We start from the raw sequence: 26,603 nt of genomic DNA, 5'->3' as shown, positions 1-26,603 counted from the left end.
CTAGTAACAAGCGTTAAATCGAGAATGTTGGTATGTATGTGATGGTAGAAAAGTACCCATCCTGTTTAACGTAAACCAAATAAAGGTTCACAAACTGAGCCACATCAGGCTTTTCTGGAACAGGATAATTAGGAATAAGCTAATTGTCAAACACAACCAATTTTTAAATGTTTATTATTAGCTTTATTGTATCCCAACACACCTCACTTTATTGTGCTAGCATACACTGTTACACTGAGATTGACCAACAGAAACCTCTCGCTCGGCAGCTGGAGCTAGCTTACTTAACATTTGGATTGGCCGGTTCGATGGGGCTTGGGAGCTCAGGCCTCTCCTCTATTGTACCGAGGTTCCTTCATTGGATTGACCAGCTGTCAGGTTCAACCCAAACCTGCCTCCTTTTAGTGGTGTTTGTCTGGATCGCAACACAATGGGGGGGAGGGGAGAGCCTCCCCTCGTAAGCTCCGATTGGCTGGACTTAACCATGGCGGTTTCTGATTGGTCCAATGAAGAAACACCAAGGTAGGTTGCCTAGTGATCCTGAGGAAGCTGATGTGTTATTCCTTTTCTGCAGCGAAGGATCAGGAAGTTTGTGCTCTTTCCTTGGCTGGGAAGTTTTTCACCTACTAGGACAAGGGTAGGGGATTGGGTGGAGGACAGGTGTTCTCCTAAAGTAGAGTGCAAGCTGCAGCCTCCCTCGGGCCGTAACCCAGGAGTAACGTCAGGTAAGCAACCGGGGAAATGCATTTCGTAACGTCAAAAAATAAACCAAAACCCTCCAAATTTTTTATTTTATGGGGAAAAGGTGGTTTTGATTTATTTAAATTTTTTGCCTTTTTTTAATAGGATTTTTAACTAGTAAATGTCCACGGGGAGGGGAGATTCATTTCTCAAAGAAACCCCCCCCTCTTTCCCTTCCCCCTCCCCCAAGATTTAAAGTTTCTTGGACTGGGTTAGGAAATAAGCCCTATTCACAGTGCCAGATAAGGTTAATGCCCTTAAGCATTTTATTTATTTCATGGTTCTCTTCGTCCTTCACTCTTTCCACCTCCTACCAAGAATTATATTTGAAATATAGTCCTGTACAAAGAGTCTTTTGTAAGTTACTTAATTTGTATTTCTATTTTAAAAGTTCACATGCATTTCTGAGAATTCATTTTAATCAGTATATATTTATTGAGCAGTTACAACGTTAAAGACCTTGTGCTAGTTGCTATGGAGAATAAAAAAAGCCTAAGAAGACAATATCTCTGCCCTCAAGAAGTTTACAGTTGAGAGACAGCCAGACTATAATAAATACTTTAAAGTAAGTAAGTATAAATAAAGTTTTGAAAGTACAGCTGAGGGAGAGACCAATTCTGACCATGGGACATGGGTAATGGAGGAGACTCACTTAAGCCTCAATAGGCCTTTTAAGAATAAGTAGAATTTAAAGAGTAGGAGGAAAGGGAGAGAACTCCAACATGTACAGAGGAGCAGAGGTGAAAGACATGGCACATGTTTGAGAAATGGTTTGTTCACAGTATGGAATTGGAATTAATGGGAAATAATTGAGAAAAGATAGAATGGGATTCAGTCGCAGAGGTTCCTGAATGCATTCTTCTCTCTTTTTTTTAATCCTCTCTCAAGGATATGTTTTACTGATTTCAGAGAGAGGGGGAAGGAAGAGAGAGAGAGAGAGAGAGAGAAACATCAGTGGTCTCCTTTAAACGTCCCCCCTGGGGATGGAACCCGCAACCTTTCTGTGCATAGGAGGACACTCCAACCAACTAAGCCACACTGGCCAGGGCTTGAATGCATTCTTTTGATGTTGCAAAATATATTCTTTTAAACAATTGCTGATAAAAAATATATTTATTGTATATCATCTTAACAACTGGCATTTAGGTTTAGCTCAAAGTAAGCTAACTTAAACTTCATTACAAATGACAGTGCAATTTCTCCTGACTAGATTTTAAAACAAATGTAGTACTTGGTATAAAAGGGCATGTGCTTTGATTTTCTTTTTTTTTTTTTAGAAAGAATTTGCTAATCTTTTAACATTCTCTTGCCAGTATTTTTGTTTGTTTGTAGCTGTTTTGTTTGCAAGATGAATAGAGATGAAAGTTTTCTGGAATTACTACACATGATCTTCTGAGTGTTATTCTCTAAAGTAGTGATCTCCTAAGTGAGTCATTAGGGTTTGGGAAGAAAATATTAGAACATCTATTTCTATTTAGTTTTTTAAATTTTTTACTTTATAATTTTTTGTGTATGCTTTATAATGTGCCACTGAATGTTTATAGAAGTTCTATATAAATTATCATATGCATATTTGGACTGGATGCTCACAGTTTTTTGCTGTCCCATATTATTTAACTTGGGGAGGATCCATTTTGTGAAAGAGGAGTCACAATGATAGACAGTCACTCCTAGGTTATAGATTATGCACAAGAAATCAACAGGTTTAAAAGATGATTATTTCTACTGGTCTTTAAAATTACTGATTTGATTTCTTGCCAGTGCCTTCTGTGTATTTAAGTTATGTACTTTGGAAGATATTGAATTATGTTACCCACTTAATTTTTCTGGTCATTACTCTTTCTTTCTCTAAGTTATAAATATTTCTTATTCATAAACATTTTGGTATGCATGTATAAGTATCTATATGTATTTATTTACATAAGCACACTATAAATATTTTTCATCACCCTTCCAGAAACAGTTCAGAATGACCACTTTAACTCACCGTGCCCGTCGTATGGAAGTAGGCAAGAACCCTGAAAAGAAGGTAGAAAGTGAGGAAGATACTAATCAAGACAGGAGTTCAGACAATGAAGACTCTGGAGACTCTAAGGATATTCGCCTCACCCTTATGGAAGAAGTATTGCTCCTGGGACTAAAAGATAAAGAGGTAATGTAGTTGGGTCGGCTGAGCCATCCCAAAGACTTAAATACTGAAATGTTTTTAGGAAGTAATAGAATAGAATATTTGTATTAATGTTAGGTTGGCCTTAGAATTATGCTGTGGACATCTTAATGAGGAATGAGAAATTTTGGCGGTTAGCTGATACTCAGAGGGTAAAATCCAGAAGTGCAATTACTTGAAGTGTAATTTAATTACAAAATTATTCCAAAATTTTAGAGGATACAAGAGAAGATATAACACAGTGTAAAGTTTTTGTAGTTACAGTGTCCCAAGTGATAGTGATACTGAAATAACCTCTTATTAAATTAGAAAGAAGGCCCAGCCCTGGCCGGGTGGCTCAGTTGGTTGGAGCATTGTCCCCTGCACCAAAAGGTTGCAGGTTCGATTCCGATCAGAGAACATACCTGGGTTTTGGGTTTGATCCTCAGTTGGGGCTCCTATAGGAGGTGGCCATTGATATTTCTCTCTCACTTGGATGTTTCTCTTTCTCTCTCCCTACCTCTGTCTTTCTCTCTCCCTTCCTCTCTATCTGAGGTTAATTTTATAACCTCAGGTGAGGATTAAAAAAAGGTCAAATAAATGAAAAAGCAAAACTGAATCTCTAAAAGAATGTCAGAGTAGGTCTGAAGATTAGATGGTATAAATACTGTCTTGAAATGCTTACATAAGTGCGGAGGAAACATTCACTGACTCTAGAAGCAGAGCATATTAGAACTAAGAAGCTATTTCGTTTTAGTTTTGAATAGAAATTATTAATTTCCTGCTGACCCTACATATTGGATTTTTGCTTTTGTTCTGTAGAGAAACTGCCTCTGGACTTGTCTTCATTTGTCTAAATTTATAGTAGTTGATATAAACTTAGGGAAATAGAATTTAAAAAATAAAGCATCTCATTTAGAGCTATAATCATAGTGGGTACTCAACATATTGGTGAGATACTGTACAAAGATGGGCAAATAAAAATTAATTACCTTTCTAATTGTTCTAATTTCATTTTTGAATATGCTAAATTAAGTTTTTAGCTTTCAGTTGTTTCAGGAAGACTAAAAAAGGATAAATCCTTAGGTGCAAATAAACAGAAGAGGTCAAACCTTTGGATATGTTAAAGTAGTAGTACTAGTTTTCCAAAATGCCAGTTACATAACTATCTCTAAAAATGTTACATTGATTTCCAGTTCTACTCATTTTCTTCTTATTTCCCAAAGTAGATTTATTTAATCAATATTTAGTGTGATTGGGGACACCCATTATGTGCTTAGTGTTATGCAAATACTAAAGTAAATATAAAATAGCATAAGTGGTCCCTGCCCCCAAGAAATTTGTATTCTAACTGGAGATAAAAGTTAACCCAAAGGATCATCAACAGTAAAATGGATAAAAATGAGTATATTTACTTAAATAAGTATAAGTATACCTCTAGCTAGCTTGGCTCAGTGGATAGAGCGTCAGCCTGCAGACTGAAGGGTCCCAGGTTCGATCCCAGTCAAGGGCACATGCCTGGGTTGCAGGCTCAATCCCCAGTGTGGGGCATGTAGGAGGCAGCCAATCAATGATTCTCTTTGATTATTGATGTTTCTATCTCTCTCTCCCCCTCTCCCTTCCTCTCTGAAATCAATAAAAATATATTAAATAAATGAGTATATTTTTAGAATGAAAATGAACATTGTTACAAAACATGTATAATTCTCATGTAATGTTCAGTAAAGGAGTCCAAACACAAAAGATTACATACTATATGAATCTATATATATAAAATTCAAAACACTATAGTATTTGCGGTTGCATGTTAGAGATGATAAAACTATAAAGAACAGCAGGAAAGGAATTACCATAGTTGTTAGGAGAGTGGTTACATTTTTGTGGGAGGGGAGAGGAGGTTTTAGTCATTAGAAAAGCGAATGAGGGGGTTTTCTGGGTACTAGCAGTTTTCTGTGTCTGTACTTGTGGGATATTTCATGGATATTGACTTAGGGATAATTCATTGTTTTTATCTTTCATGTACTCTCCTATGTGTGCATTATATTTCACAATTCAAAAGATTTTTAAAGAAAAAACAAGTCTTTCCATGTTAGAACAATAGGAGCCAAGGGAGTTAAAAGGAGGAGAGATCATCATGAGTTGGAATAATCTGGGGAAGAATAGAAGGGAGTAAAACAAGCTGGGCCTTTAAGAATGGGTAAGATTGATAGAAATGGAGAGAAGGGAATACATTGTGGATGAGGGGAACCTGAGTAAGCAAAGGTATCATGAACTTGATGAGTTTGGGAGATAACTAAGTAACCAGTATGACTGAAGTAGGCTCTGTTCTTGGAGAACAATGAGAATCAAAATTGACATATTAGATTCAGAGTATGGAGGATTTTGAGTTCTAGGCAGAGACATTTAGACTCTTTCCTTTAAGCAAAAGAGGATTAGCCTAGTGAACACAGCAAAGCTCATTTCATTGTTGTGTCCAAATTAAGGACTTAGTGATATTTTCGCTCTATTTTGTTTCTGCGTTTATATTTTACTATGTATTATTTCTTGTTTTACATGGTTTGAGTTTGTGATGTGTCAAAGAAAAATCCTAAATGTTAAACTTTGTATCCCAAAGTCCCAAAATTAACTTTTGCTGAAGATTTCCATAAGACTTTCTGTTTATAAATCAATACTATAATTTTGAAAAATTACATCTGTTTCAAAAGCATGTAAGTGGAAGATAATACAAAGAGATTAGTACTTCAAGAATTGTGGGGCTAGAAAGGAATGAGAGTAGGCCATAGTCAAATTGCTTGTCAAATATTACTGTCATCCCTTTCTTAAGATTCTTCTGAGGAGTAGTGGCCACAGACTGGTTTGAAAATATTAAGCTTCATTGTCTTATGAAAATAATCAGGAAATTTAAATATATGTTGAAGAATCTAACCTTTCAAGTACACTTAAAATTAGATGTTATCTCAGTTCAATAACACTGACCTCAACTGAGAAAATTAAATTTGAGTCCCAGCCTGACTAAAATAAAATAGATTTATTTCCTGTTATAGCCTGTGATAAGAATTTTGCCATAGATATTACTGACTCATGGACAACTAATGCTTTAATTAAATTGCTAGTATATTTAAAATTTCCCTTTATGAGAATCTTTATTCTTAAGTTACCTATAAGAGGAGTGAGCCTATTAATGCTTTTGACTTGATGGTAATATTTTTAGTTTGTGGATAATATTTTTTAACCCTCTTTCCTGTTTTGCAAAGCTTTCTCCTAGTATTGCCATTTATTGAATACTTACTATGCACTGGGACATAAAAGCTTTTCATCATGCCCAGGTTGTGGGCTCAACCCCCAGTAGGGGGTGTGCAGAAGGCAGCCGATCAATGATTCTCTCTCATCATTGATGTTTCTATCTCTCTCTTCCTCTCCCTTCCTCTCTGAAATCAATATACCTACACTAATAAAAGAGAAACATGCAAATTGGTGTCACTCTGCTATGCCCACCAGCCAATCAGAGCGACTATGCAAATTAACCCAACAAAGATGGCAGTTAATTTGCATACACAGGCACGGAGCAAAGACTGAAGACTGAAGAGTCTTGGCTTCTCCGCTGCGGCCATACCAAAGGCCTGGGTCCCGGGTGCCGGAGGAAAACTGGTGCCAACAGCCAGGGGAAGGAAGGCCTATTGCGCGAACCTTCATGCAACGGGGTTCTAGTATATATATAAAAGGCTAACATGCTAAGTGTCCGACCATCCAACTGGTCACTATGACACTATGACCCACCATGGGTCAGACCAGCCGTGGGCAAACTACGGCCCACGGGCCGGATCCGGCCCGTTTGAAATGAATAAAACTAAAAAAAAAAAAGACCGTACCCTTTTATGTAATGATGTTTACTTTGAATTTATATTAGTTCACACAAACACTCCATCCATGCTTTTGTTCCGGCCCTCCGGTCCAGTTTAAGAACCCATTGTGGCCCTCGAGACAAAAAGTTTGCCCATCCCTGGGTCAGACACTCAGTGCAGAGCTGCAGTGACTTGGCAGTGGTGGTTCTCGGGACCTGAAACCAGAGAGGAGGGAGCCTGATTCCTCGCTGGCTGTGCAGATCCACCTTCAGCTGTGGGTTATGTTGTTGCTGAGGCACTGTCAGCCCTGAATCTGGTTTACTGCACACTTGCTTTTGCATTCCACACCCTGTATGACAGCAACTTTACAGAGTGCCCTCTCTCACTCCGGGATCCCTTGGGGGATGTCGGAGAGCCGGTTTCTGCCCGATCCCTATGGGCCAGGCCGAGGGACCCCACCTGCTTGAGGGACCCCACCTGCTTGAGGGACCCCGCTTACCCCGCAGGTGACAGGGAAGGACTGTGGATGTTGGCTCCAGGGCATGTCCGGCCCATCTCACCTAGTCCTGGCCTGCTGGCCACCTTCTAATTAATTTCCTTTCAATGTGCACGAATCTGTGCACTAGGTCACTAGTAAAAATATATTTAAAAAAAAAAGTCTGTGGAGAGACAGGATGTAAGAAAAAAGTACATAAGTGGGATGTTTGTGATAATTTTAGTGATTTGCAACTGGAATAATTGCCCATATTTAAAAGCATCCTATCTCCTGTAAATAAATTCGGATGTTTTGAAATTTAAGTACCAAACAGAATTAGACACGCAGCTCTGTGTTTTATTGTTTAACTTTTCTAAAATTGTGAAATATAGCGTATCTAGAAAAGTATTTAGCATTTATGTACAATTTAACAAGTAATTTTTTTGTTTTTATTGATTTTTAGAGAGGAATGGAGAAGGATAGAGAGATAGAAAGATCAATGAGAGAGAAAAATCAATTAGCTGCTTCCTGCACATCTCCCACCAGGGATCTAGCCCACAACCCGGGCATGTGTCCTGACCAGGAGTCGTACCAGTGACTTCTTGGTTCATGGGTCAGTGCTCAACCAGTGAGCCACATCGGCTGGGCTTAACAAGTAATTTTATTTTATTTTATTTTATTTTTTTTTTTTTAAATATATTTTATTGATTTTTTACAGAGAGGAAGGGAGAGAGATAGAGAGTCAGGAACATCGATGAGAGAGAAACATCGATCTGCTGCCTCCTGCACATCCCCCACTGGGGATATGCCCGCAACCCAGGCACATGCCCTTGACCGGAATCGAACCCGGGACCCCCCAGTCCGCAGGCCGACGCTCCATCCACTGAGCCAAACCGGTTTCGGCATCAAGTAATTTTAAAGCAAATATTCATGTAACCGCCACCAATAGAGTACAATCAGCATCCTAGAAGCATCCTCTTGTGCACTTCTCTAATCACATGCTGCCCTTCCTCCTGTAGTTGTACATGTATATATATCCCTGAACAAAGTATTTTAATTTTGCCTCCTTATAAAATTCATGTTATTGGGTTAATACTGTTATATATTTTTTGTTCAATATGATGTTTGAGATTCATCCATATTGCTGCATATAATTTAATTCAGTTCACTGCAATATAGTATTTTGTTATCTGAATATACCACCATTCACTCATACTACTGGCTAATGAACATTCAGGAGTTATTATTATCAACAATGCTGCTAAGAATATTCTAGTACTGATTAGTTATGTTCTTTCAAACAATGCCACTATTCATACATATAAAAAAATGATAAAGTAGACTGGATAACACTTTTATCTTAAATTATAAAACACGTTCATGCTAAGCTTTTTCAAGCTACTAATGATTTTCTATTGGTTATAATTCACTCATTGTAATTTATTAGCAGTGGGAGACTAGAAGTTCAAGCTTTTCTAAGTTGGTAAAAAAACTTTCAGTGAACTAGTCAAGAAATTTTAAAAAATCAGTAAGTCAGTACATAACTTGTCAGTGGATGACTATAGATGGAAAAAATGCTACTCTTCGAAAGTTGCTCAGTCCTAAAACATTTTCTTAAAATTAAAAGATTAAAAGATTACTTAGACCAGTACCTGACCTTTTAGTTTCCTGATTGAACAAAATGAACAATAAATCTCTTGTTAGTAGCTATTGCTGACAAGTGTGAATAAGGAAGTGTATCAGGACTCGTTTGTCAAGTTTTGTGGTTTTTATTAACCTAGACTGTTAAAAAATAACTTCTGTATTGTTTTTATTATTTCCAGTCATATAACCCAAAAGAATTATTTACTATTGGTACAAAAGGAAATAAACTGAAAGACCAAAGCCCTATTCTAACAATAGGAAAATATAGTTTAAACTCTTTCGAGAGCCTGCCTTTCCCTAACCTTCCAACCCCCTAATGTACACTGTTCTCTTCTGAAATACCTGGAATTGAGATTATCTCCCCTTCATATGTTGTTTGTATAACTTAAGAGTGTTCAGAACTGTTTTTCTATATGTCTATAATTATTGGGTTTTTTTGGTTGAAAACTGGACATTTGAATATGGTAGCTCTGGAGGTCAGGTTTGATCCCTCCTCAGTTGGGGCACATGCCGCAGGCAACCATTAATGTGTCTCTCTCACATCCATAGTTCCCTTTCTCCCTCCTCCCCTCCTTTCCACTCTCTCTAAAAATCAATGGAAAAAATATCCTCGGGTGAAGATTAAAAACAAAATTGTATTGCCCAGTGCCGGTTTGCCCCTTCTATCTCTATTCTCCACTATGAAAGTTTATAATGTATGCATACATTCCATTCCGTAATTTTCACACACTGCTGTTCTATGAAGAAAAGCCCCAGAATTAAGGTTGGGGAAGAAGAAACAGATGGGAAAATTGGTGGCTAGGAGAGAAGATATGTGTATTATATGTATAAAGAAAAATACGATTTTATATACACCCAAATGATAATAGAATGATGGAATTTAAGAGTAATTTTTATTTTATTTTTTATTTTCAAATTTCTAAAATATATGTATACTATTTAATCGGGGGGGGGGAAACTATTTGAAAATAAAAAATGTACCTGCATTTACCTCGTTTTGCTCTTCTAAGGTGTGAGCATACCATATAGAAAAAGTTTCTGGAAGACACTTATGATTCCTTCTTTCATGGAAAATTAAGCAATTTAATGTCGAAACTTCAGATTTGGGGGGAGGGAAGGATTTGTTTCTGATTTTTTTTCCTAATAAAGTGACATTTTCTTAATGTAGATAATTTGGGGGGGGGGAAATTGAAAACCATTTTAAAAATTAGAAAACCATTTTTTAAAATATTTTACATAATTGCAGTAATCTTGATTACACAATTATTTATTTGGCTATTTTTCACATAACTTTATCATAAGGACTTTCTAACATTATTTTTAAAAACTCCTTATAAGCATTAAAAAATGATGCTTTAGGTTCCTTTGCATTTTATGTCATGCAGGTAACTTTAACATTTTTAACCTTCAGAGTTGTTGGGGTTTTTTTGTTTGTTTGTTTTTAAATTCACCCTTTTTATTTTCAGAGAGAGTGGAAGGGAGGGGTGAAACAGAGAAACATCAATGTGAGAGAGATACATCGATTGGTTGGCAAGGTACATGCCCTGAACTGGAATCTAACTTGTAACCCTTCAGTCTTCAGGCTGACGCTCTATTTACTTGAGCCAAACCGACTACGGCCAGAGTTGTTTTAAGGTGTATCTTCAAGGAAGTTTGAATAAGGAATACTTGACTAGGTGGAAATTCGTCATAAGATATTGACAGAATTTATTGAAATCTCATTGCCAGCCTTTCACAAGAGCAAAATGACATTATCAAAAATTTAAATGTGTATACTCTTTGATTCAAAAGTTTCTTCTAGGAATTTGTTCAACCAATACACAAATGAATATTTCTTCTTTTTTTCTTTTTTTATTCTAGAGAGAGGAAGGGGGGAAGAGAGGGAATTTTTCTCTCTTTTCCCTCCTGTATTTGAGATAATTAAATTTAATGATTAAGTGGTAAACTTTAGCATGTATGTGCTAGATCATCCTGCATACTAAAGCAGTGGCCCTTTAACACAGACTCTTTATTGTAGATTGAGAATATATTGAGGCAGCTACATATATTTAGAGGGGAAATGGACCTTAGAATTATAATTATTTTTTAAAACTCCACATGTGTACTTTTATACTTTTTCCATTATGGTATATGACTTAATAAAAAGGAAGTTTAAAAACTCTTTTAAGAGTTTCGCATGTTATGAGCTACTAGGATGAGAAAAGGGTAATATTAAAAAACATACAGTTTCTACATCCTGGTCTCTGTTTCTTTATTTACCATGCTTCTCACCGTTCTGTTGACAATCTGACATCACTGTCACTGAAACAGAAGGTATATAGTTAGGAAGAAATAAGAAAACAAAGGAAAACTTTCTTCTAATTGCTTAATACCAGCTGAAATGTTTGCACACCTGTTAAAATTTATAGTCACCAGGATATACTAGTAAAGTTATGACCTAAGTAAATTACTTATTCTGACATAAGTTATAGTTTAACCTTAATTAGGCTACTAAATTGTATAAAACCAAGTATTAACCTAAAAAAAAAACTTACTTTGTCCTTGAAGTAGCCATGAGGCAGGCAATGGAGGGAAGTAATCCCAGCTTTGAGTCTAGAATCAGGCCCTCAGGAAATTTGGATATATCTAGGGATGTATGGTTCAAGCTGAGTTTTTACCAGGTTAACATATTTCAATTATAAAATTCTTGAAACATATTTCAAGAAACATTTATAGAGAAATACTATGTATCAATCAGATACGCTCTCCTTAAGGAATTTATAGTCTGAGGTTAAACTGTTGATTGCAATGTGATATACTAAATGATAGGGGAGAAGTATATATACTTAGGCACACCCAGGTGAGGTACCTAACCCAGATGATAGAGGGAAAGACAATGTGAGAGAAGGTTACAAGGAAGATGTGAATCCTGTAGGAGAAAGAAAAGTATTGGTTCTAGACCAGTGGTTCTCAACCTTCCTAATGCCGCAACCCTTTAATACAGTTCCTCATGTTGTGGTGACCCCCAATTTCATTGTTACAAATTGAACATAATTAAAGCATAGTGATTAATCACAAAAACAATATGTAATTATATATGTATTTTCCGATGGTCTTAGGCGACCCCTTTGAAAGGGTCGTTCGACCCCCAAAGGGGTTGAGAACCGCTGTTCTAGACAGAACTTTGTGTGTGGCCTAGCCATGGCTCAGTGGTTGGGCGTTAACCTATGAACCAGGAAGTCATGGTTCCATTCCTGGTCAGGGCACATGCTCAGGTTGCACATGCCCAGGTTGCGGACTCGATTCTCACTGTGGGGCGTGCAGGTGGCAGCCAATCAATGATCCTCTCTCATCATTGATATTTCTCTCTCTCTCTCTCTCTCTCTCCCTCTCAAGTCAATAAAAATATTTTTAAAAAAACAACAAAAAAAAACTTTATGCCCTAGCTGGTTTGGCTCAGTGGATAGAGCGTCGGCCTGTGGACAGAAGGGTCCTAGGTTCAATTCCGATCAAGGGCACATGCCCAGGTTGCGGACTCTATCCTTAGTAGGGGGCGTGCAGGAGGCAGTTGATCAATGATTCTCTATCATTGATGTTTCTTTTTCTCTTTCCCTCTCCCTTCCTCTCTGAAATCAATAAAAATATATTTTAAAAAAAACAACAACTTTGTGTGTGCAAAGTCCAATAGGCAAAAATGATGCATTAAGAGTACTTAAAATAGTTTTGGAAAGCTAGAGCATAGTGTTCTAGGGGAAAGAGGCCAGAAAGAGAATAATAAATAGCCTCCTCGTTTGAGTGCTATACAGTAAACCCTAGATTTTGTGGACCTTGATTTAACAGACTTTGGATTTAATGGAGAAAACTTCGATCTGTATGTCCTGTGAAAAGTACCACCCTGTTAATTTTAAAATGCTTTTAACCAAGATTTGCTTATCATTAACAGGTTATTTTTTATTATTATTAAATCTTTATTGTTCAGATTATTACATTTGTTCCTCTTTTTTCCCCCCCATAACTCCCCTCCTCCCAGTTCCCGCCCCACCCTCCACCCTCACTCCCCACCCACTGTCCTCATCCATAGGTGCACGATTTTTGTCCAGTCTCTTCCCGCATCTCCCACACCCCTTTCCCCCCCAAGAATAGTCAGTCCATTCCCTTTCTATGTCCCTGATTCTATTATAATCACCAGTTCATTCTGTTCATCAGATTATTTATTCACTTGATTCTTAGATTCACTTGTTGATAGATGCATATTTGTTGTTCATAATTTGTATCTTTACCTTTTTCTTCCTCTTCCTCTTCTTAAAGGATACCTTTCAGCATTTCATATAATCCTGGTTTGGTGGTGATGAACTCCTTTAGCTTTTCCTTATCTGTGAAGCTCTTTATCTGACCTTCTATTCTGAATGATAGCTTTGCTGGATAAAGTAATCTTGGTTGTAGGTTCTTGGTATTCATCACTTTGAAAATTTCTTGCCACTCCCTTCTGGCCTGCAAAGTTTCTGTTGAGAAATCAGCTGACAGTCGTATGGGTATTCTCTTGTAGGTAACTGAGTTTCTTTCTCTTGCTGTTTTTAAGATTCTCTCTTTATCTTTTGCTCTTGGCATTTTAATTATGATGTGTCTTGGTGTGGTCCTCTTTGGATTCCTTTTGTTTGGGGTTCTCGGTGCTTCTTGGACCTGTAAGTCCATTTCTTTCACCAGGTGGGGGAAGTTTTCTGTCATTATTTCTTCAAATAGGTTTTCAATATCTTGCTCTCTCTCATCTTCTGGCACCCCTATAATTCTGATGTTGGTACGCTTGAAGCTGCCCCAGAGGCTCCTTACACTATCCTCGCATTTTTGGATTCTTTTTTCATTTTGCTTTTCCGGTTGGGTGTTTTTTGCTTCCTCGCATTTCAAATCATTGACTTGATTCTTGCGCTCCTCTGGTCTGCTGTCGGGAGTCTGTATAATATTCGTTATTTCAGTCCGTGTATGCTTAATTTCTAGTTGGTTCCCCAATATAACATCGAGGGTCTCATTAGTTTTCTTGTAGATCTCATTAAGTTTATCGGCGGCTTCTAAACAGTTCTTGAGAGACCTTAAAAGTGTGGTTCTGAACTCTATATCTTCCATTGACAATTTTGTCCTGTTTCTTTGTCTCCGCATTTTGTTATGCTTCCTTGGTGCACCCCCTAGTGGTCTTTGTGCGCAGTCCTATAAACCTTGATTGTTGTAGCTAATACCAGGGAGGGTTTGACCTCCAGGCCAAGTGGCTATGAGAATCAGCTGTGTCTGCAGTGAGAGAACTTCTGTCCTCTAGGGAGGTGCTAATCTGGTGTTTGCCTGAGGCTATACGGCAAATGCCTCTGTGCAGGGCTTGGGCGGGGTGGGTCGCACAGGATCAACAGGGTGGGCGGGAGAGAGCAGTTATGGCGACTCTCAGTCCTGTCCCCAGGGGCTCTGCCTCTCTGAGTCCCAGCACCCGCTGCAAACCTCGGAGAGAAAGCTGCACTCGCTCTGACCGAAGCCAGACAGTCCCGCTTCTCCCGTTTGAGTCTGGGTCCCTAAAGACTCGCCTGTATCTGGAGCTCAGAGTCTGCGACTCCCTTCTGATTGAAAACGCCAACCGTGCCCTCCGCCGCCAGCCCACTCCACTCAGTCTGCACCTCAGAATTTGACTTCAGAACTGCGCCTCCTCTGAGTGTCCGTATGCGTTTCTCTTTCCTCCTAGTTGTAGGACTTCCACTCAGCCAGCGTTCCTGTGGTTCAGGGTGATGTCCATTCCGTCTTTTAGTTTCACTTTTGAAGTAGTTGTTCAAGGCAGCAAACTCCGGCGTTAACCTATGCCACCATCTTGGTTCTCTTATTTTTTGTTATTAATTCGCTGTAACTTTTAACAAACTTCAGTGAATAGGCCATATGTTGGAAAAAACACTGTAGTAATTTTGTTGACATAAATAAATATTACATATCTACAACTATAGTCTACATATTTAAATCCAAGAGTCACTGCTCGTAAACAGTGTATATTGAATGACTAGCATGTGATCACACTACATTGCAAGGCTAATTGGTTCTGTGCTCTAGTGGCGTGACTTTCTGCAGCAGATTTAAGGAGCCGGCCAATGTTCCCACGTGCACTGAGCCTCCTCCCAGCCCTGTGCATTTATTTACCCACGGTGTCTGGCAAATACACATGTTTGCTAGACCTATTCAGTATAAATTTAAAATTACTGGAATACATATAGAAAACTTCTCTGTGAAACTAAATTTTTCATACATACTTAATTAACCAAATGTGTGTACATAAGTGAAAACAAGTAAACTAATTTGTCAATTTTTTAACATAGGCGTTCAGAAAACCTGCTTTATTAATAATGTACTTTCAACTTTAAGGGACACCCCCTTGCCTGAATTAGTCCATTATAGTGAGGTTTTACTATACCGAGGAGTTTGGACTTGACTGAGAGGAGTATTTGAAAGATTTTTAAGCAGAGGGGAAGGGAGTTATATAATTAGATTTGAGCTTAAAGATCATCCTGGCTAGGGGAATAATGGAATTGGAAAATCCCTACCTCTGTCAGTATAGGGGTCAGATATTAAGTCTTGAGTAAACTTAATTTCAAACATGTAATAGAAAGTAAAGGGAATCTTCAGAGCCCCCCATTCCCCCCCCAAAAAAAAAATTTAAATCCTAGAGGTAAGCAATAAACTAATTTGCCCTGGGGAAAATTGCCAAATCAGTTCAGAGATTCAGGAATTTGGTGGTCAGAAATAAATTTTTTTTTTTTAGAAATAAATCTTGGTGTTAAGATAAAAGCGGGAAGCTAAATGTAACTGTGGTCCCAGTTGTGGGGCATTCCCTCAAACCTCCCATGCCCAACTGTTAGCAGAAGCAAATGCAGATCTTCCTCTCTGAAGGAAGACATCCTCAATTTAGGTCTCCACAATCTTTCAGATTCACAAAAAAATAAATATGGACCTCTTAATCAAATATAATCAGTCATACAAATAATCAAATACCCATGAGAAGGAATCAGGAGAAATAACAAATAATAGGTCATTCAAGGACTTCAGATCAGATAATAAAATATATGTGACATTTATTAAAGAAATAAAAGAATCAAAGGTACAACAAAAAGAAATGATCACAAATGACCAGGCAAATGTAAAAAATAACTATATAGAGTTTTAGAAATGAAGAATAGTTGAAACCAAAATCTCAGGGGTAGTTTAACATATTAAATACAAATGGCAAGAGTAAATTGCAAGCTAGGTATGAAATCACTCTTCAGAAAGTAGTATGGAGACAGAGAAAATGGAAAATATAAAAAGAGAGGTTAAGCCCCAGGTGGTTTGGCTCAGTAGAGCGTTGGCCTGTGGATTGAAAGGTCCTGGGTTCGATTCCAGTGAAGGGCACATGCCCAGGTTGTGGGCTCCATCCCCAATAGGGGGTGTGCAGGAGGCAGCCAATCAATGATTCTCTCTCATCATTGATGTTTCTATCTTTCCCTCTCCCTTCCTCTCTGAAATCAATAAAAATATATTAAAAGAGAGAGGTTAAAAGACATGGGGAGCTAGGATAAGAAAAATGATAGTCCCAGAAGAAAAATATAAAGAAAATAGAGGAAAGCCAAAATTCTTAGAGATAAGAACTGAGAATTTTTAAGAACTAAGAAATGAACCTACAGATATAAGAAGCCTATCCCAAATAAGATAAGTAAATGCACACACAGTCATGTTGTAATCAAACTGCAAAACATCAAGAGAGAAGGTCTTAAAGGACCAAAGAAAAAGGCAAATCAACCGCAAAGAAACCACAAGCAATAAAAATGATAGATCTCACTTGCACAATGGAAGCTAGAAGAGGAAGACATATCTTTAATGTGATAGAGAAAACTATCAAGTTAGAATTTTATGTCCAGAGAAACTGTCTTTCAAGAATGATGGTAAAATACAGACATTTCAGATAAACAAAATAGTTTGCCTCCAACAGACTTTCACTTAAGGAAATTCTACTTTAGGAAGAAGGAAAATGGTACCAGAAAGGAGGTCTGAGATGCAAGAAGGAATGGTGAGCAAGGAAATTGGTAAGCATCTGAGTAAATCTAAACAAGTGCTACCTGTATAAAGTAATGATGCTGCTAATAATGTCTAATTTGTGAGGTTAAAAAAAGATAAAATATTGCTCAACTAGGACAGTGGTTACTGTATTGACTCATTTAAAAAATAAATCTGATCTTGTAGTAATTTTAAATTGTTGTGCTGCATGTTAAAATGTCAAGGATAATGTTCCTAAAGAAAAGTGGAGCATTTAATTTCCAAAGCAATACTGAAGAAAATTTTTTTTAAGTTTAATAAAAAAATTATTTACTGCTATTACAAGTAATTAGTTTTGGTGTTGCTTTAAAGCCATAATAAACTGTCCCTGCCAACATCTCACCCAGCTTCTCTCCAGTGAGAGGTATTGCCATAACCAAAGATAGCTAAAGAGTGTTGAACAGCTCTGATGGGTGTTCCTTGCATTCATCATAATTCCTTGCTCAGAACCTTCAGGATTCAATACTGCCTTTCAATAAAAAGTTCAAAGCATCAAGGCTTTTCAACCATCTGGCCCCAACCAACTTGGTCTCATTATTTCTCTTTAAATCCTTGAGTTTGACCTCTAAACATATTTGAGACCTCCTTCCTTGACACTTTAGTTAAAATGCCCTCTTGAAGAATAGGTGGAATTTGGAGGAAAACCCTCCCTCTCTGCCAAATTCAACCTTTTCTTCAAACCACTGCTCAGGTCCCATGAAAGTTCCTGACTACTCTAGCCTAAAAGTGACTTATATAATTTGAATAACTATCATCTAAACCAAACTTACAACAGTCATTTATGCCTCTCTCTTCTGCTTTTACAATGAGCTTTTATTTAAATTTTATATTAACACAGAACTTTGCTGAAATTTGCATGGTCTTTCCAGCTAGATTTTCAGTTCCTTAAGACAGTGGCTATTTCGTACATGTCTTTGTATCCTCTATACCACCTAGGGAAGGGAAACTAACATTTAAGTGCCTACAATATGCCAGGCCCTGTAATAAATTCTTTCTTGTATATGACATTTCATTTATTCCTCACAGCAAACTTATAAAGATAGATATTAGTGTCCCCATTTTACAGATGAGGACATACAAATAATCACTTGAGAAAGGTTAGGTCACATACCGAAGGAACTTAACTAGTCAGTGTTAGAGCTGGATTTCAACTATATCACCCATCAAAATAGCTTGTATTATTAATACATATCTTGGAGGAGTAAAAAACTCAAATGGTTTGTAAATTTTTCTATTTAATTCATTTGTATTCTACACTGAATTTGGAGTGTCATGGAAACAGATTTTAAAAATTCTTCTCAAAAATTAAAGTTTGATTTGCCAATTATTAACTAATAGCCAAATACACAAAGAACTTAAAAAGTCAGACAGAAAATCATAATTGGGGAGGGGGTAGGTTAAGGGAATTAAATAGAGATTCCTTTATTGTATACTTTGCTTTGAGTTCATGTAATATAACCTGAAACAAAACACAACAGAGTATACCATTCTTAGGATGCTTGCTGCAAGTCCCTATCTCTTTCAGAACATTCTTTCTCTTCTCTTTTCCTAGGGTTACACATCTTTCTGGAATGACTGCATATCATCTGGCCTGCGAGGGGGCATCCTGATAGAGCTGGCCATGCGGGGTCGTATCTATCTGGAACCCCCAACCATGCGTAAGAAGCGACTACTAGACAGAAAGGTACAGCATCCTCTGTGACATTCTCTGAGTTTATGAAAGGGCAGGTGCCAATGGTCCATTTTGGAGGAGTAGAAAGATTTGAATAGTGAGATAAGGTAAATATCACTGACTCAGTTGTCCCATTGTCTAATAGGTTTAATTATTCTATATCAGAGGGAGAAATCCAAGGGTCCAATAGTCTAAAGAGTAATAAGAAGTTCATACTTTTGTCTTTCTTTTCTATGCAGAAAATCACATTTAAGGTGCTGTTGATTATTCCTCCCTCCATAGCTAAACTCTAACATGGAAGAGAGTATTATATAGGAGTATGTAAACATGTGGGTCAGGTGCAGTCTTTGCTAAACTCTGGTCATCCTCAGATAATCATTCAATTTCTCTCCTTCCATTTTCTGCAAGTCCTCTGCAGCATGTTAGCCATACTCCTGTCTCCATTTTCTTCTATTTTTTTCTACTCACACTTTCACTGTCATACTTAGCAGTTAGCGCTGAAACCACATTCTTATGTATCACCAGTTTCTTTTCAGTCTTTGTCTCTTTTAACCTCTATGTGGCATTTGACACTTTGACCACCTTCTCCTAATTGAAACTTTCTTAATTCTTGGCCTCTATTATATTACACTAGAGGCCCAGTGCACGAAATTCTACACAGGTAGGGTCCCTAGCGGCTGCAGCTGCTGGCCAGGGCCTCCCTTCCCTGGCTGCCAGCTGCTGGCCAGGGCCTTCCTTCATTCCGCGCCTCCCTCTGATGGTCAGCGCACGTCATGGCAAGCGATCAAACTCCCAGTTGGTTGAACTCCTGAAGGGACACTTTGCATATTAGGCTTTTATATATATAGATTCACTTACTTCTCTAGCTGTACCCTATTTCCTTTACTTCTCCATTCCTTTTTTTTTTTTTTTTTTTTTTTTTAATATATTTTATTGATTTTTTACAGAGGGGAAGGGAGAGAGATAGTTAGAAACATCGATCAGCTGCCTCCTGCACATCTCCTACTGGGGATATGCCCACAACCCAGGCACATGCCCTTGACCAGAATCGAACCTGGGACCCCTCAGTCCGCAGGCCGATGCTCTATCACTGAGCCAAACCGGTTTCGGCACTTCTCCATTCCTTAACATCTAAGTCTCAAGTTTGTATCCCTTTGTGTAACTTATGTCCTTTTAAAGATAACATTTACCTTTACAGCTTCATGTAGTACCTTCATATACTAACTACTAAATCCTAGGCTTACCTTCTTTTTTAAAAAAACATTTTTAATATGTTTTTAGCCCTAGCCAGTTTGGCTCAGTGGATAGAACTTTGGCCTGCGGACTGAAGGGTCCCGGGTTCAATTCCAGTCAAGGGCACATGCCCGATTGTGGGCTCAATCCCCTGTGTGGGGTGTGCAGGAGGCAGCTGATCAGTGATTCTCTCTCATCATTGATGTCTCTTTTTCTATTGTTAATCCTCACCCGAAGATATTTTTCCATTGAGAGAGTGGAAGGGAGAGGGAGAGATAGAGAGAAACATCGATATGAGAGAGAGATATCAATTGGTTACTTACTGCACACACCCCAACCAGGGCAGGGGAACTGCAACCAAGGTACATGCCCTTGACCAGAATCGAACCTGGGACCCTTCAGTCCAAGGGCCAAAGCTCTATCCACTGAGCAAAACCAGCTAGGGCGCATTGATCAGCTGCCTCCTGCAGGCCCCCTACTGGGGATTGAGCCCACAACCCTGGTATGTACCCTGACTGGGAATTGAACTGCTACCTCCTGGTTCATGGCTGACACTCACCACTGAGCAATACTGGCCGGACAGGCCTATCCTTTTTCTTCTTTTTTTTAAAATATATTTTATTGATTTTTTACAGAGAGGAAGGGAGAGGGATAGAGAGCCAGAAACATCAACGAGAGAGAAACATCGATCAGCTGCCTCCTGCACGCCCCCCACTGGGGATGTGCCCGCAACCAAGGTACTTGCCCTTGACCGGAATCGAACCCAGGACCCTTGAGTCCATAGGCCAACCCTCTATCCACTGAGCCAAACCGGTTGTGGCAGGCCTATCTTCTTTTGTCAGCCCCAGGAACATATTTATCTATTGGCTAGGCATTTCAACTGGCTCTCCCATATCAGTTAAAACCAAACTTAACTTTTCCCCAAAACTGGCTTCTTTTCCTGATTTTCCTACCTTTATTGATTGTTTTGCAAGTAGGTTTTCCAGACTCAAAGAATCATTATTGAATCTTTTCTCCATTATCATTTATATCCAGTTTGTCACTAGGGCCCTCATCAAATGTACTTTTGTCTCCTCACTATCTCCCCATACTAGATTATTCAACTTTTTTTTTTTTTAATCCTCACACGAGGATATTTTTCCATTGATTTTTAGAGAGGGAAAGGCAGAAATATCGATGTGAGAGAGACACATCGATTGGTTGCTTCCTGCACGAGCCCTGACCAGGGCCCGGCCTAGGCCTGGGCCCAAGAGGAGCCTGCAACCAAGTTACCGAAATCAAACCCGGGACCCTTTCGTCCGCAGGTGGACGCTTTATCCACGGAAACAAGCCGGCTAGAGCAATTTTTCAACTTCTTGAGAACAGAGACAGTATATTATACTGCTTTGCATTTTCTATAATACTTAACCAATAGTGTTCATACGGTATATTGAAAGATTTTAATTTGAGTGAATTGAATGAACCAGGGTCCCTTGTTTCTTCTTTCTAAAAGGTACTGCTGAAGTCAGACAGCCCAACAGGTGACGTTTTACTGGATGAAACTCTCAAACACATCAAAGCCACTGAACCCACAGAAACTGTCCAGACGTGGATAGAGCTACTCACCGGTAAGATGGCTCAAAATGATTCAGAAGTCCTACACTTAGTTATCTTTATCCTACTCTTAAGGTCAGGAAAAGAAGTACAGAAATTAAAGGGGCTCAGTTAGGTACAGATGGTTCACTGATCATGTTATGCAGTCTTTGTTATATGTTGCTGAATTTGCTTTGCTAGTATTTTGTTGAATACTTTATACCTAGGATATTGGTGTGTAATTTTCTAGTGATGTCTTTGTCTGGTTTTGGTATCAGAGTAATACCGTATAGATTAAGGAAGTATTCCCTCCTCTTCTGATTCTTTGAAAGATTTGTTTGAAAGATTTGTGAAGAATTGGCATTGTATTTAAATATTTGGTAGAATTCCCTGTAAAGCTGTCTTGGCCACACTTTTCCTTGTGGGAAATTTTTTTTTTTTTTAAACATATTGTATTGATTTCTTACAGAGAGGAAGAGAGAGAGATAGAGAGTTAGAAACATCGATGAGAGAGAAACATCGATCAGCTGCCTCCTGCACATCCCCCATTGGGGAAGTGCCCACAACCCAGGTACATGCCCTTGACCGGAATCGAACCCGGGACCTTTCAGTCCGCAGGCCGACACTCTATCCACTGAGCCAAACCGGTTTCGGCTCCTTGTGGGAAATTTTAAAGTTACTTATTCACTCTATTTACTTGTTGTTGATCTAGTCAGAATTTTCTCTATTTATGGTATCCCCTCATTACCCTCTTTATTTCTTTAAGGTCAATAGTGATATCTCCTCTTTCATTCCTAATTGTAATTTGAGTTTTCTCTCTTTTTTCCTGGGTCAGTCTAGGCTTGTCAGTTTTATTTATCTTTTCAAGAAACCAATTCTTGATTTATTTTCTCTATTGTTTTTATTTTCTATGTTTATTTCCACTATAATCTTTACCATTTCCTTTCTTCTGCTTGCTTTGGGTTTAGTGCTCTTTTTTGTTATAGTTTCTTAAGGTAGATTAGATTATTGATTTGACATCATTCCTAGAATAGCACTTGGAATTGTAAATTTTCCTCTTGACACTGCTTTAAGGTGCATCCCATAAGTTTTGATATGTTTTCATTTTCATTCAACTCAGAGTATTTTTTAAATTTCCCTTGTGATTTCTTCTTTGATCCATTGGTTATTTCAACGCATGTTGTTTAATTTCCATATATTTTTGAATTTTCCAAATTTCCTTCTGTTAATAATTTTTTATTTAATTCCATTGTGGTTGGATAGCATACTTTGTATATTTTTAGTCCTTTTAAATTTATTAAGGCCTAGCATATGGTTTATCCTGGAGAATGCTCCATGTGTACTTGAGAAGAATGTATATTCTGCTGTTAAAGGGTGGAATGTTCTAAAAGATGTCTTGTTCGGTCTGGTTAGTTTATAGTGTTGTTCTAAGTTTTCATTTCTTTTCCCATAGGCGAGACTTGGAACCCCTTCAAATTACAATACCAGCTGAGAAATGTAAGAGAGCGAATTGCAAAGAACCTAGTAGAGAAGGGCATTCTAACCACGGAGAAGCAGAATTTCCTCCTATTTGATATGACTACTCATCCAGTGACCAACACAACAGAGAAACAGCGACTAGTGAAAAAAATCCAAGATAGTGTCCTAGAGCGGTGGGTAAATGACCCTCAGCGTATGGACAAGCGAACACTAGCACTCCTGGTGCTAGCCCACTCCTCCGACGTACTAGAAAATGTCTTCTCCTCTCTGACAGATGACAAGTATGATGTGGCAATGAATCGAGCCAAGGACCTAGTAGAACTGGACCCTGAAGTGGAAGGGACAAAGCACAGTGCCACAGAGATGATCTGGGCTGTGTTGGCAGCCTTCAATAAATCCTAAAGCCAGCAGGTGGGTTTCTCCTTTTTCCCCTGCTGGGCTGGTGACTATCAGAGACACTATCACTGAGTTTTGTGTGATGAGATGTTTTTCATCATTTTCTTTCCTTCTCATGAATCAGACTTGTGATTTGGGGAAAGCAACTTCAGGGCTTCTCCATAGACCTTGACCTTTATAAGCAGACTTTATTTCTCCTTATACCTCCACTCCAGAGGTGACTAAACTGGGGGTGAGCCCACACATCCCCAGTAAACATTTTCTCTCATTTCTTAGTTTACTTCAAACTAGTGTGCTTTTGGATAAGCAAGATTATCTAAGTGGTGTTTGCTGTTCTCCAGCCACAGATTGTGAATGAGATGTAGAGCAAACCATTTATTACATTTTTTAAAGTCTGTTTTCTATCTAAAATACATGTTTTCAGTCTTTGTCTCTCAGGCTCTGCTAGGTAATGTAGCTTATTGAAATGACTGCCTCTCTGAATAAGGGTCAATGGAAACAAACTAGTTTTTGGAGTAGGTAGTCTCTGGGATTTTATTTCCTGTTAGTGATTTTCTCACTTTCTTATTCTAACCTAATGAGAATATTCCAAATTTGATTACCTGATTCTCATAGCCTTATAATCAGAAATACATTCTAACCTCTTTCTTAGCATTACCCTACTCCATCATTGGACAGAAATCTAAGTGAAAAAAAATATCTCTCTCTCAACCACTTCCTTCATGCAATCAGCATTACAATTTCTAAGGGAAGGAAGTGGTATCAGAATTTCCACCTTTCGCACATGACTATCCTGATTCCTCCAGACAATTTTAAACCTTTCTGCTGTGATTGAACTGAGAAAGTTGTAAATTTCAATTGCTGAATAGCAGCATCCTGAATCTAGATAATATATCTAAACTCCAGGTTTTCTTTGTTCCCTGTTTTTTGCTTTCTGCATAAATTAATAAATTCTATCTATATTTAAACATTCTGGAAATAATTTTGTTTATATTTAATCCACAACCATCTTTCTAGCCAAATCTCTAAAATGTTTTTTCAATTTAGTAGTGAGTGCAAAGAGAAGCTTATTAAGAAAAATCCTATGTGGAGGGTCAGTTTGATGTCAAAAGCATGCCCCCCCCCCTTTTTTTTCCCAAAAGCATGCTGATATAAAGTTCAGTATTTGGAAATAGAGGACCAAATTGTGCTTATGTCAAGCATTTATTATGCTAGTACTTGTAATGGGTCCTGCCTCTTGACCATTACAGAGAAATAGGCTGCCAAAGGGCTAATACAGGTGGCTCAGAGCTGATATTAAATCTTCCTGATCAGAAATAATTAAATGAATCATAATTTCCATTTCCTTTCTAAACCTGTTTAACACCCCCAAAACTGCCGAGCTCAACTTTCTTTTTTTCACTGCAGGTATCACTTAGGTAACCAGAGAAATAAATTGTAACATGAAACAAACTCTCAATGTGAGGTGAAGTAGAGCTTTAGTCTGGCTCTCTAAAAATTCAAAAACCAGTCCATGTGTATCTCTATCTGCCTTAGTTTTTCTTTCCATTTGAACAATTTGGCATGAATTGAAACCAGGTTTTTCCAGTGGAAAGTTTCAGCTTAATTGGAGGGCATGGAAGTTGAGTTGAGTTCTTTCTCACAACTCTTAGTCGTGTTTATTTTTATATTGTATCGCAATAAAATGAGGATGTCCCTAATCTGCAGAATGTCCACTGCATATCACCTTCTCATTTAAAGCATATGGCCTTCACATTTCTGTATAATAAAGATATTGGCTCTCTAGTCTCTGTGCAGTTTTACAACTTCAGTTAATTAGCTGGAAATAAAAACTTTCCACACAAGGCCTTTACACTAGGATACCAACCTCTGTTTCATCCTGTGTAGAAAATTAGAATACACAAATGTTATAACTGTAACCTATATAGACGGGGGGCAGGGCACATCAAGGCTAACCTGAACACTAACCAATGTTGTAAAGTCCAAATAATGTCTCCATCTTAATAAAAATAAGTTATCCAACTATATATCATTTTTACCATGAAGAGAATGTGTATGTTCTTTCCTATTAATATCTACTCGCTCATGACACCTGAATTTAAGAGCTGGAAGTCTTGCCGAAACCGGTTTGGCTCAGTGGATGGAGCGTCGGCCTGCGGACTGAAGGGTCCCGGGTTTGATTCCGGTCAAGGGCATGTACCTGGGTTGCGGGCACATCCCCAGTGGGGAGTGTGCAGGAGGCAGCTGGTCGATGTTTCTCTCTCATCGATGTTTCTAACTCTCTATCTCTCTCCTTTCCTCTCTGTAAAAACTCAATAAAATATATTTAAAAAAAAAAAAAAAAAGAGCTGGAAGTCTTAAGTTCCAAATGTAGGTAACAGGTAACTACAACAGAGTTAACATGTGAAAGGATAACTGTGCTTATAATTAGCTTACTCTTCTTGTTAATAATGATTACAGGACAAGGAACAATAAGAAATGTAGTTACTAAGATTGTTTATACTTCCCTGTTGTTTTTACTTCAGACAAAGCATTGTTCCCATAATTCTTTTTTGTTTGTTTTTATAATCCTCACCTTAGGATTTTTTTTTCCATTGATTTTTACAGAGAGTGGAAGGGAGGGAGGGACGGAGAGAGAGAAGCATCCATGTGAGAGAGAGATATCAATTGGTTGCCCTCCAGCGTGGAAGTCCCCCGTGGAGGCCTGGGATTGAACCCCCAACCTTTTTGGTGTTGGAGCATGGGACAATGCTCCAACCAACTGAGCCACCCGGTTAGGGCCAAAATTCTGACTTTTTTTAAAAAATATATTTTATGGATTTTTTACACAGAGGAAGGGAGAGGGATGGAGAGTTAGAAACATCGATTAGAGAGAAACATCGATCAGCTGCCTCCTGCACACTCCCCACTGGGGATGTGCCCGCAACCAAGGTACATGCCCTTGACCGGAATCGAACCTGGGACCCTTGAGTCCACAGGCCGATGCTCTATCCACAGAGCCAAACCGGTTAGGGCCATAATTCTGACTTTTAATACAATAGATTGGTTTTGCTTTTGAACATTATGTAACTATTTTTTGTGATCATTTATCCTTTGAACATTTGGGTTCTAGTTTGGGGCAGTTAGAAATAATGCTGTGCCTGACCAGCATTGTCAGTGGCTGAGCACTGACTTATGAACCAGAAGGTCACAGTTCAATTCCCAATCAGGGCATTGCTGTTTCTCAAATACACTAGAAACATGTCCCTGCTTCAGAAGCTTTGCATTTGTTCATCCCTCTGCTTGGACCAGTTTTCCTCCAGCTATCTGCTTGGCTACTCCCCACCTCTTTCAGATCTC

At 38.3% G+C, this 26,603-nt stretch overlaps 1 protein-coding gene across 5 annotated transcripts; it reads left to right on the top strand.

Annotated features, from left to right (window-relative positions):
- Positions 1–545: 545 nt before the first annotated feature.
- GOLPH3L (golgi phosphoprotein 3 like) lies at positions 546–25,291 on the top strand. Of its 5 annotated transcripts, none has more exons than XM_036344138.1 (6): positions 546–725; positions 1,185–1,306; positions 2,699–2,893; positions 18,465–18,596; positions 21,310–21,424; positions 22,843–25,291. In XM_036344138.1, the coding sequence occupies exons 3-6, from the start codon at positions 2,711–2,713 to the stop codon at positions 23,268–23,270; spliced, it is 858 nt and encodes a 285-aa protein (XP_036200031.1). In that variant the 5' UTR covers positions 546–725; positions 1,185–1,306; positions 2,699–2,710; the 3' UTR covers positions 23,271–25,291. The 5 variants fall into 5 exon arrangements, with proteins under 5 accessions (XP_036200031.1, XP_036200030.1, XP_036200032.1 ...); XM_036344139.1 differs by lacking the exon at positions 546–725 and adding an exon at positions 1,083–1,098; XM_036344137.1 differs by lacking the exon at positions 1,185–1,306.
- The last annotated feature ends 1,312 nt before the right edge of the window (positions 25,292–26,603 follow it).

The sequence above is a fragment of the Myotis myotis genome, unplaced genomic scaffold (genome assembly GCF_014108235.1).
Source record: "Myotis myotis isolate mMyoMyo1 unplaced genomic scaffold, mMyoMyo1.p scaffold_m19_p_18, whole genome shotgun sequence".
Taxonomy (NCBI): Eukaryota; Metazoa; Chordata; class Mammalia; order Chiroptera; family Vespertilionidae; genus Myotis; species Myotis myotis.
Note: the sequence above shows the minus strand (reverse complement) of the source record. Positions and strands in the feature narration are given on the sequence as shown.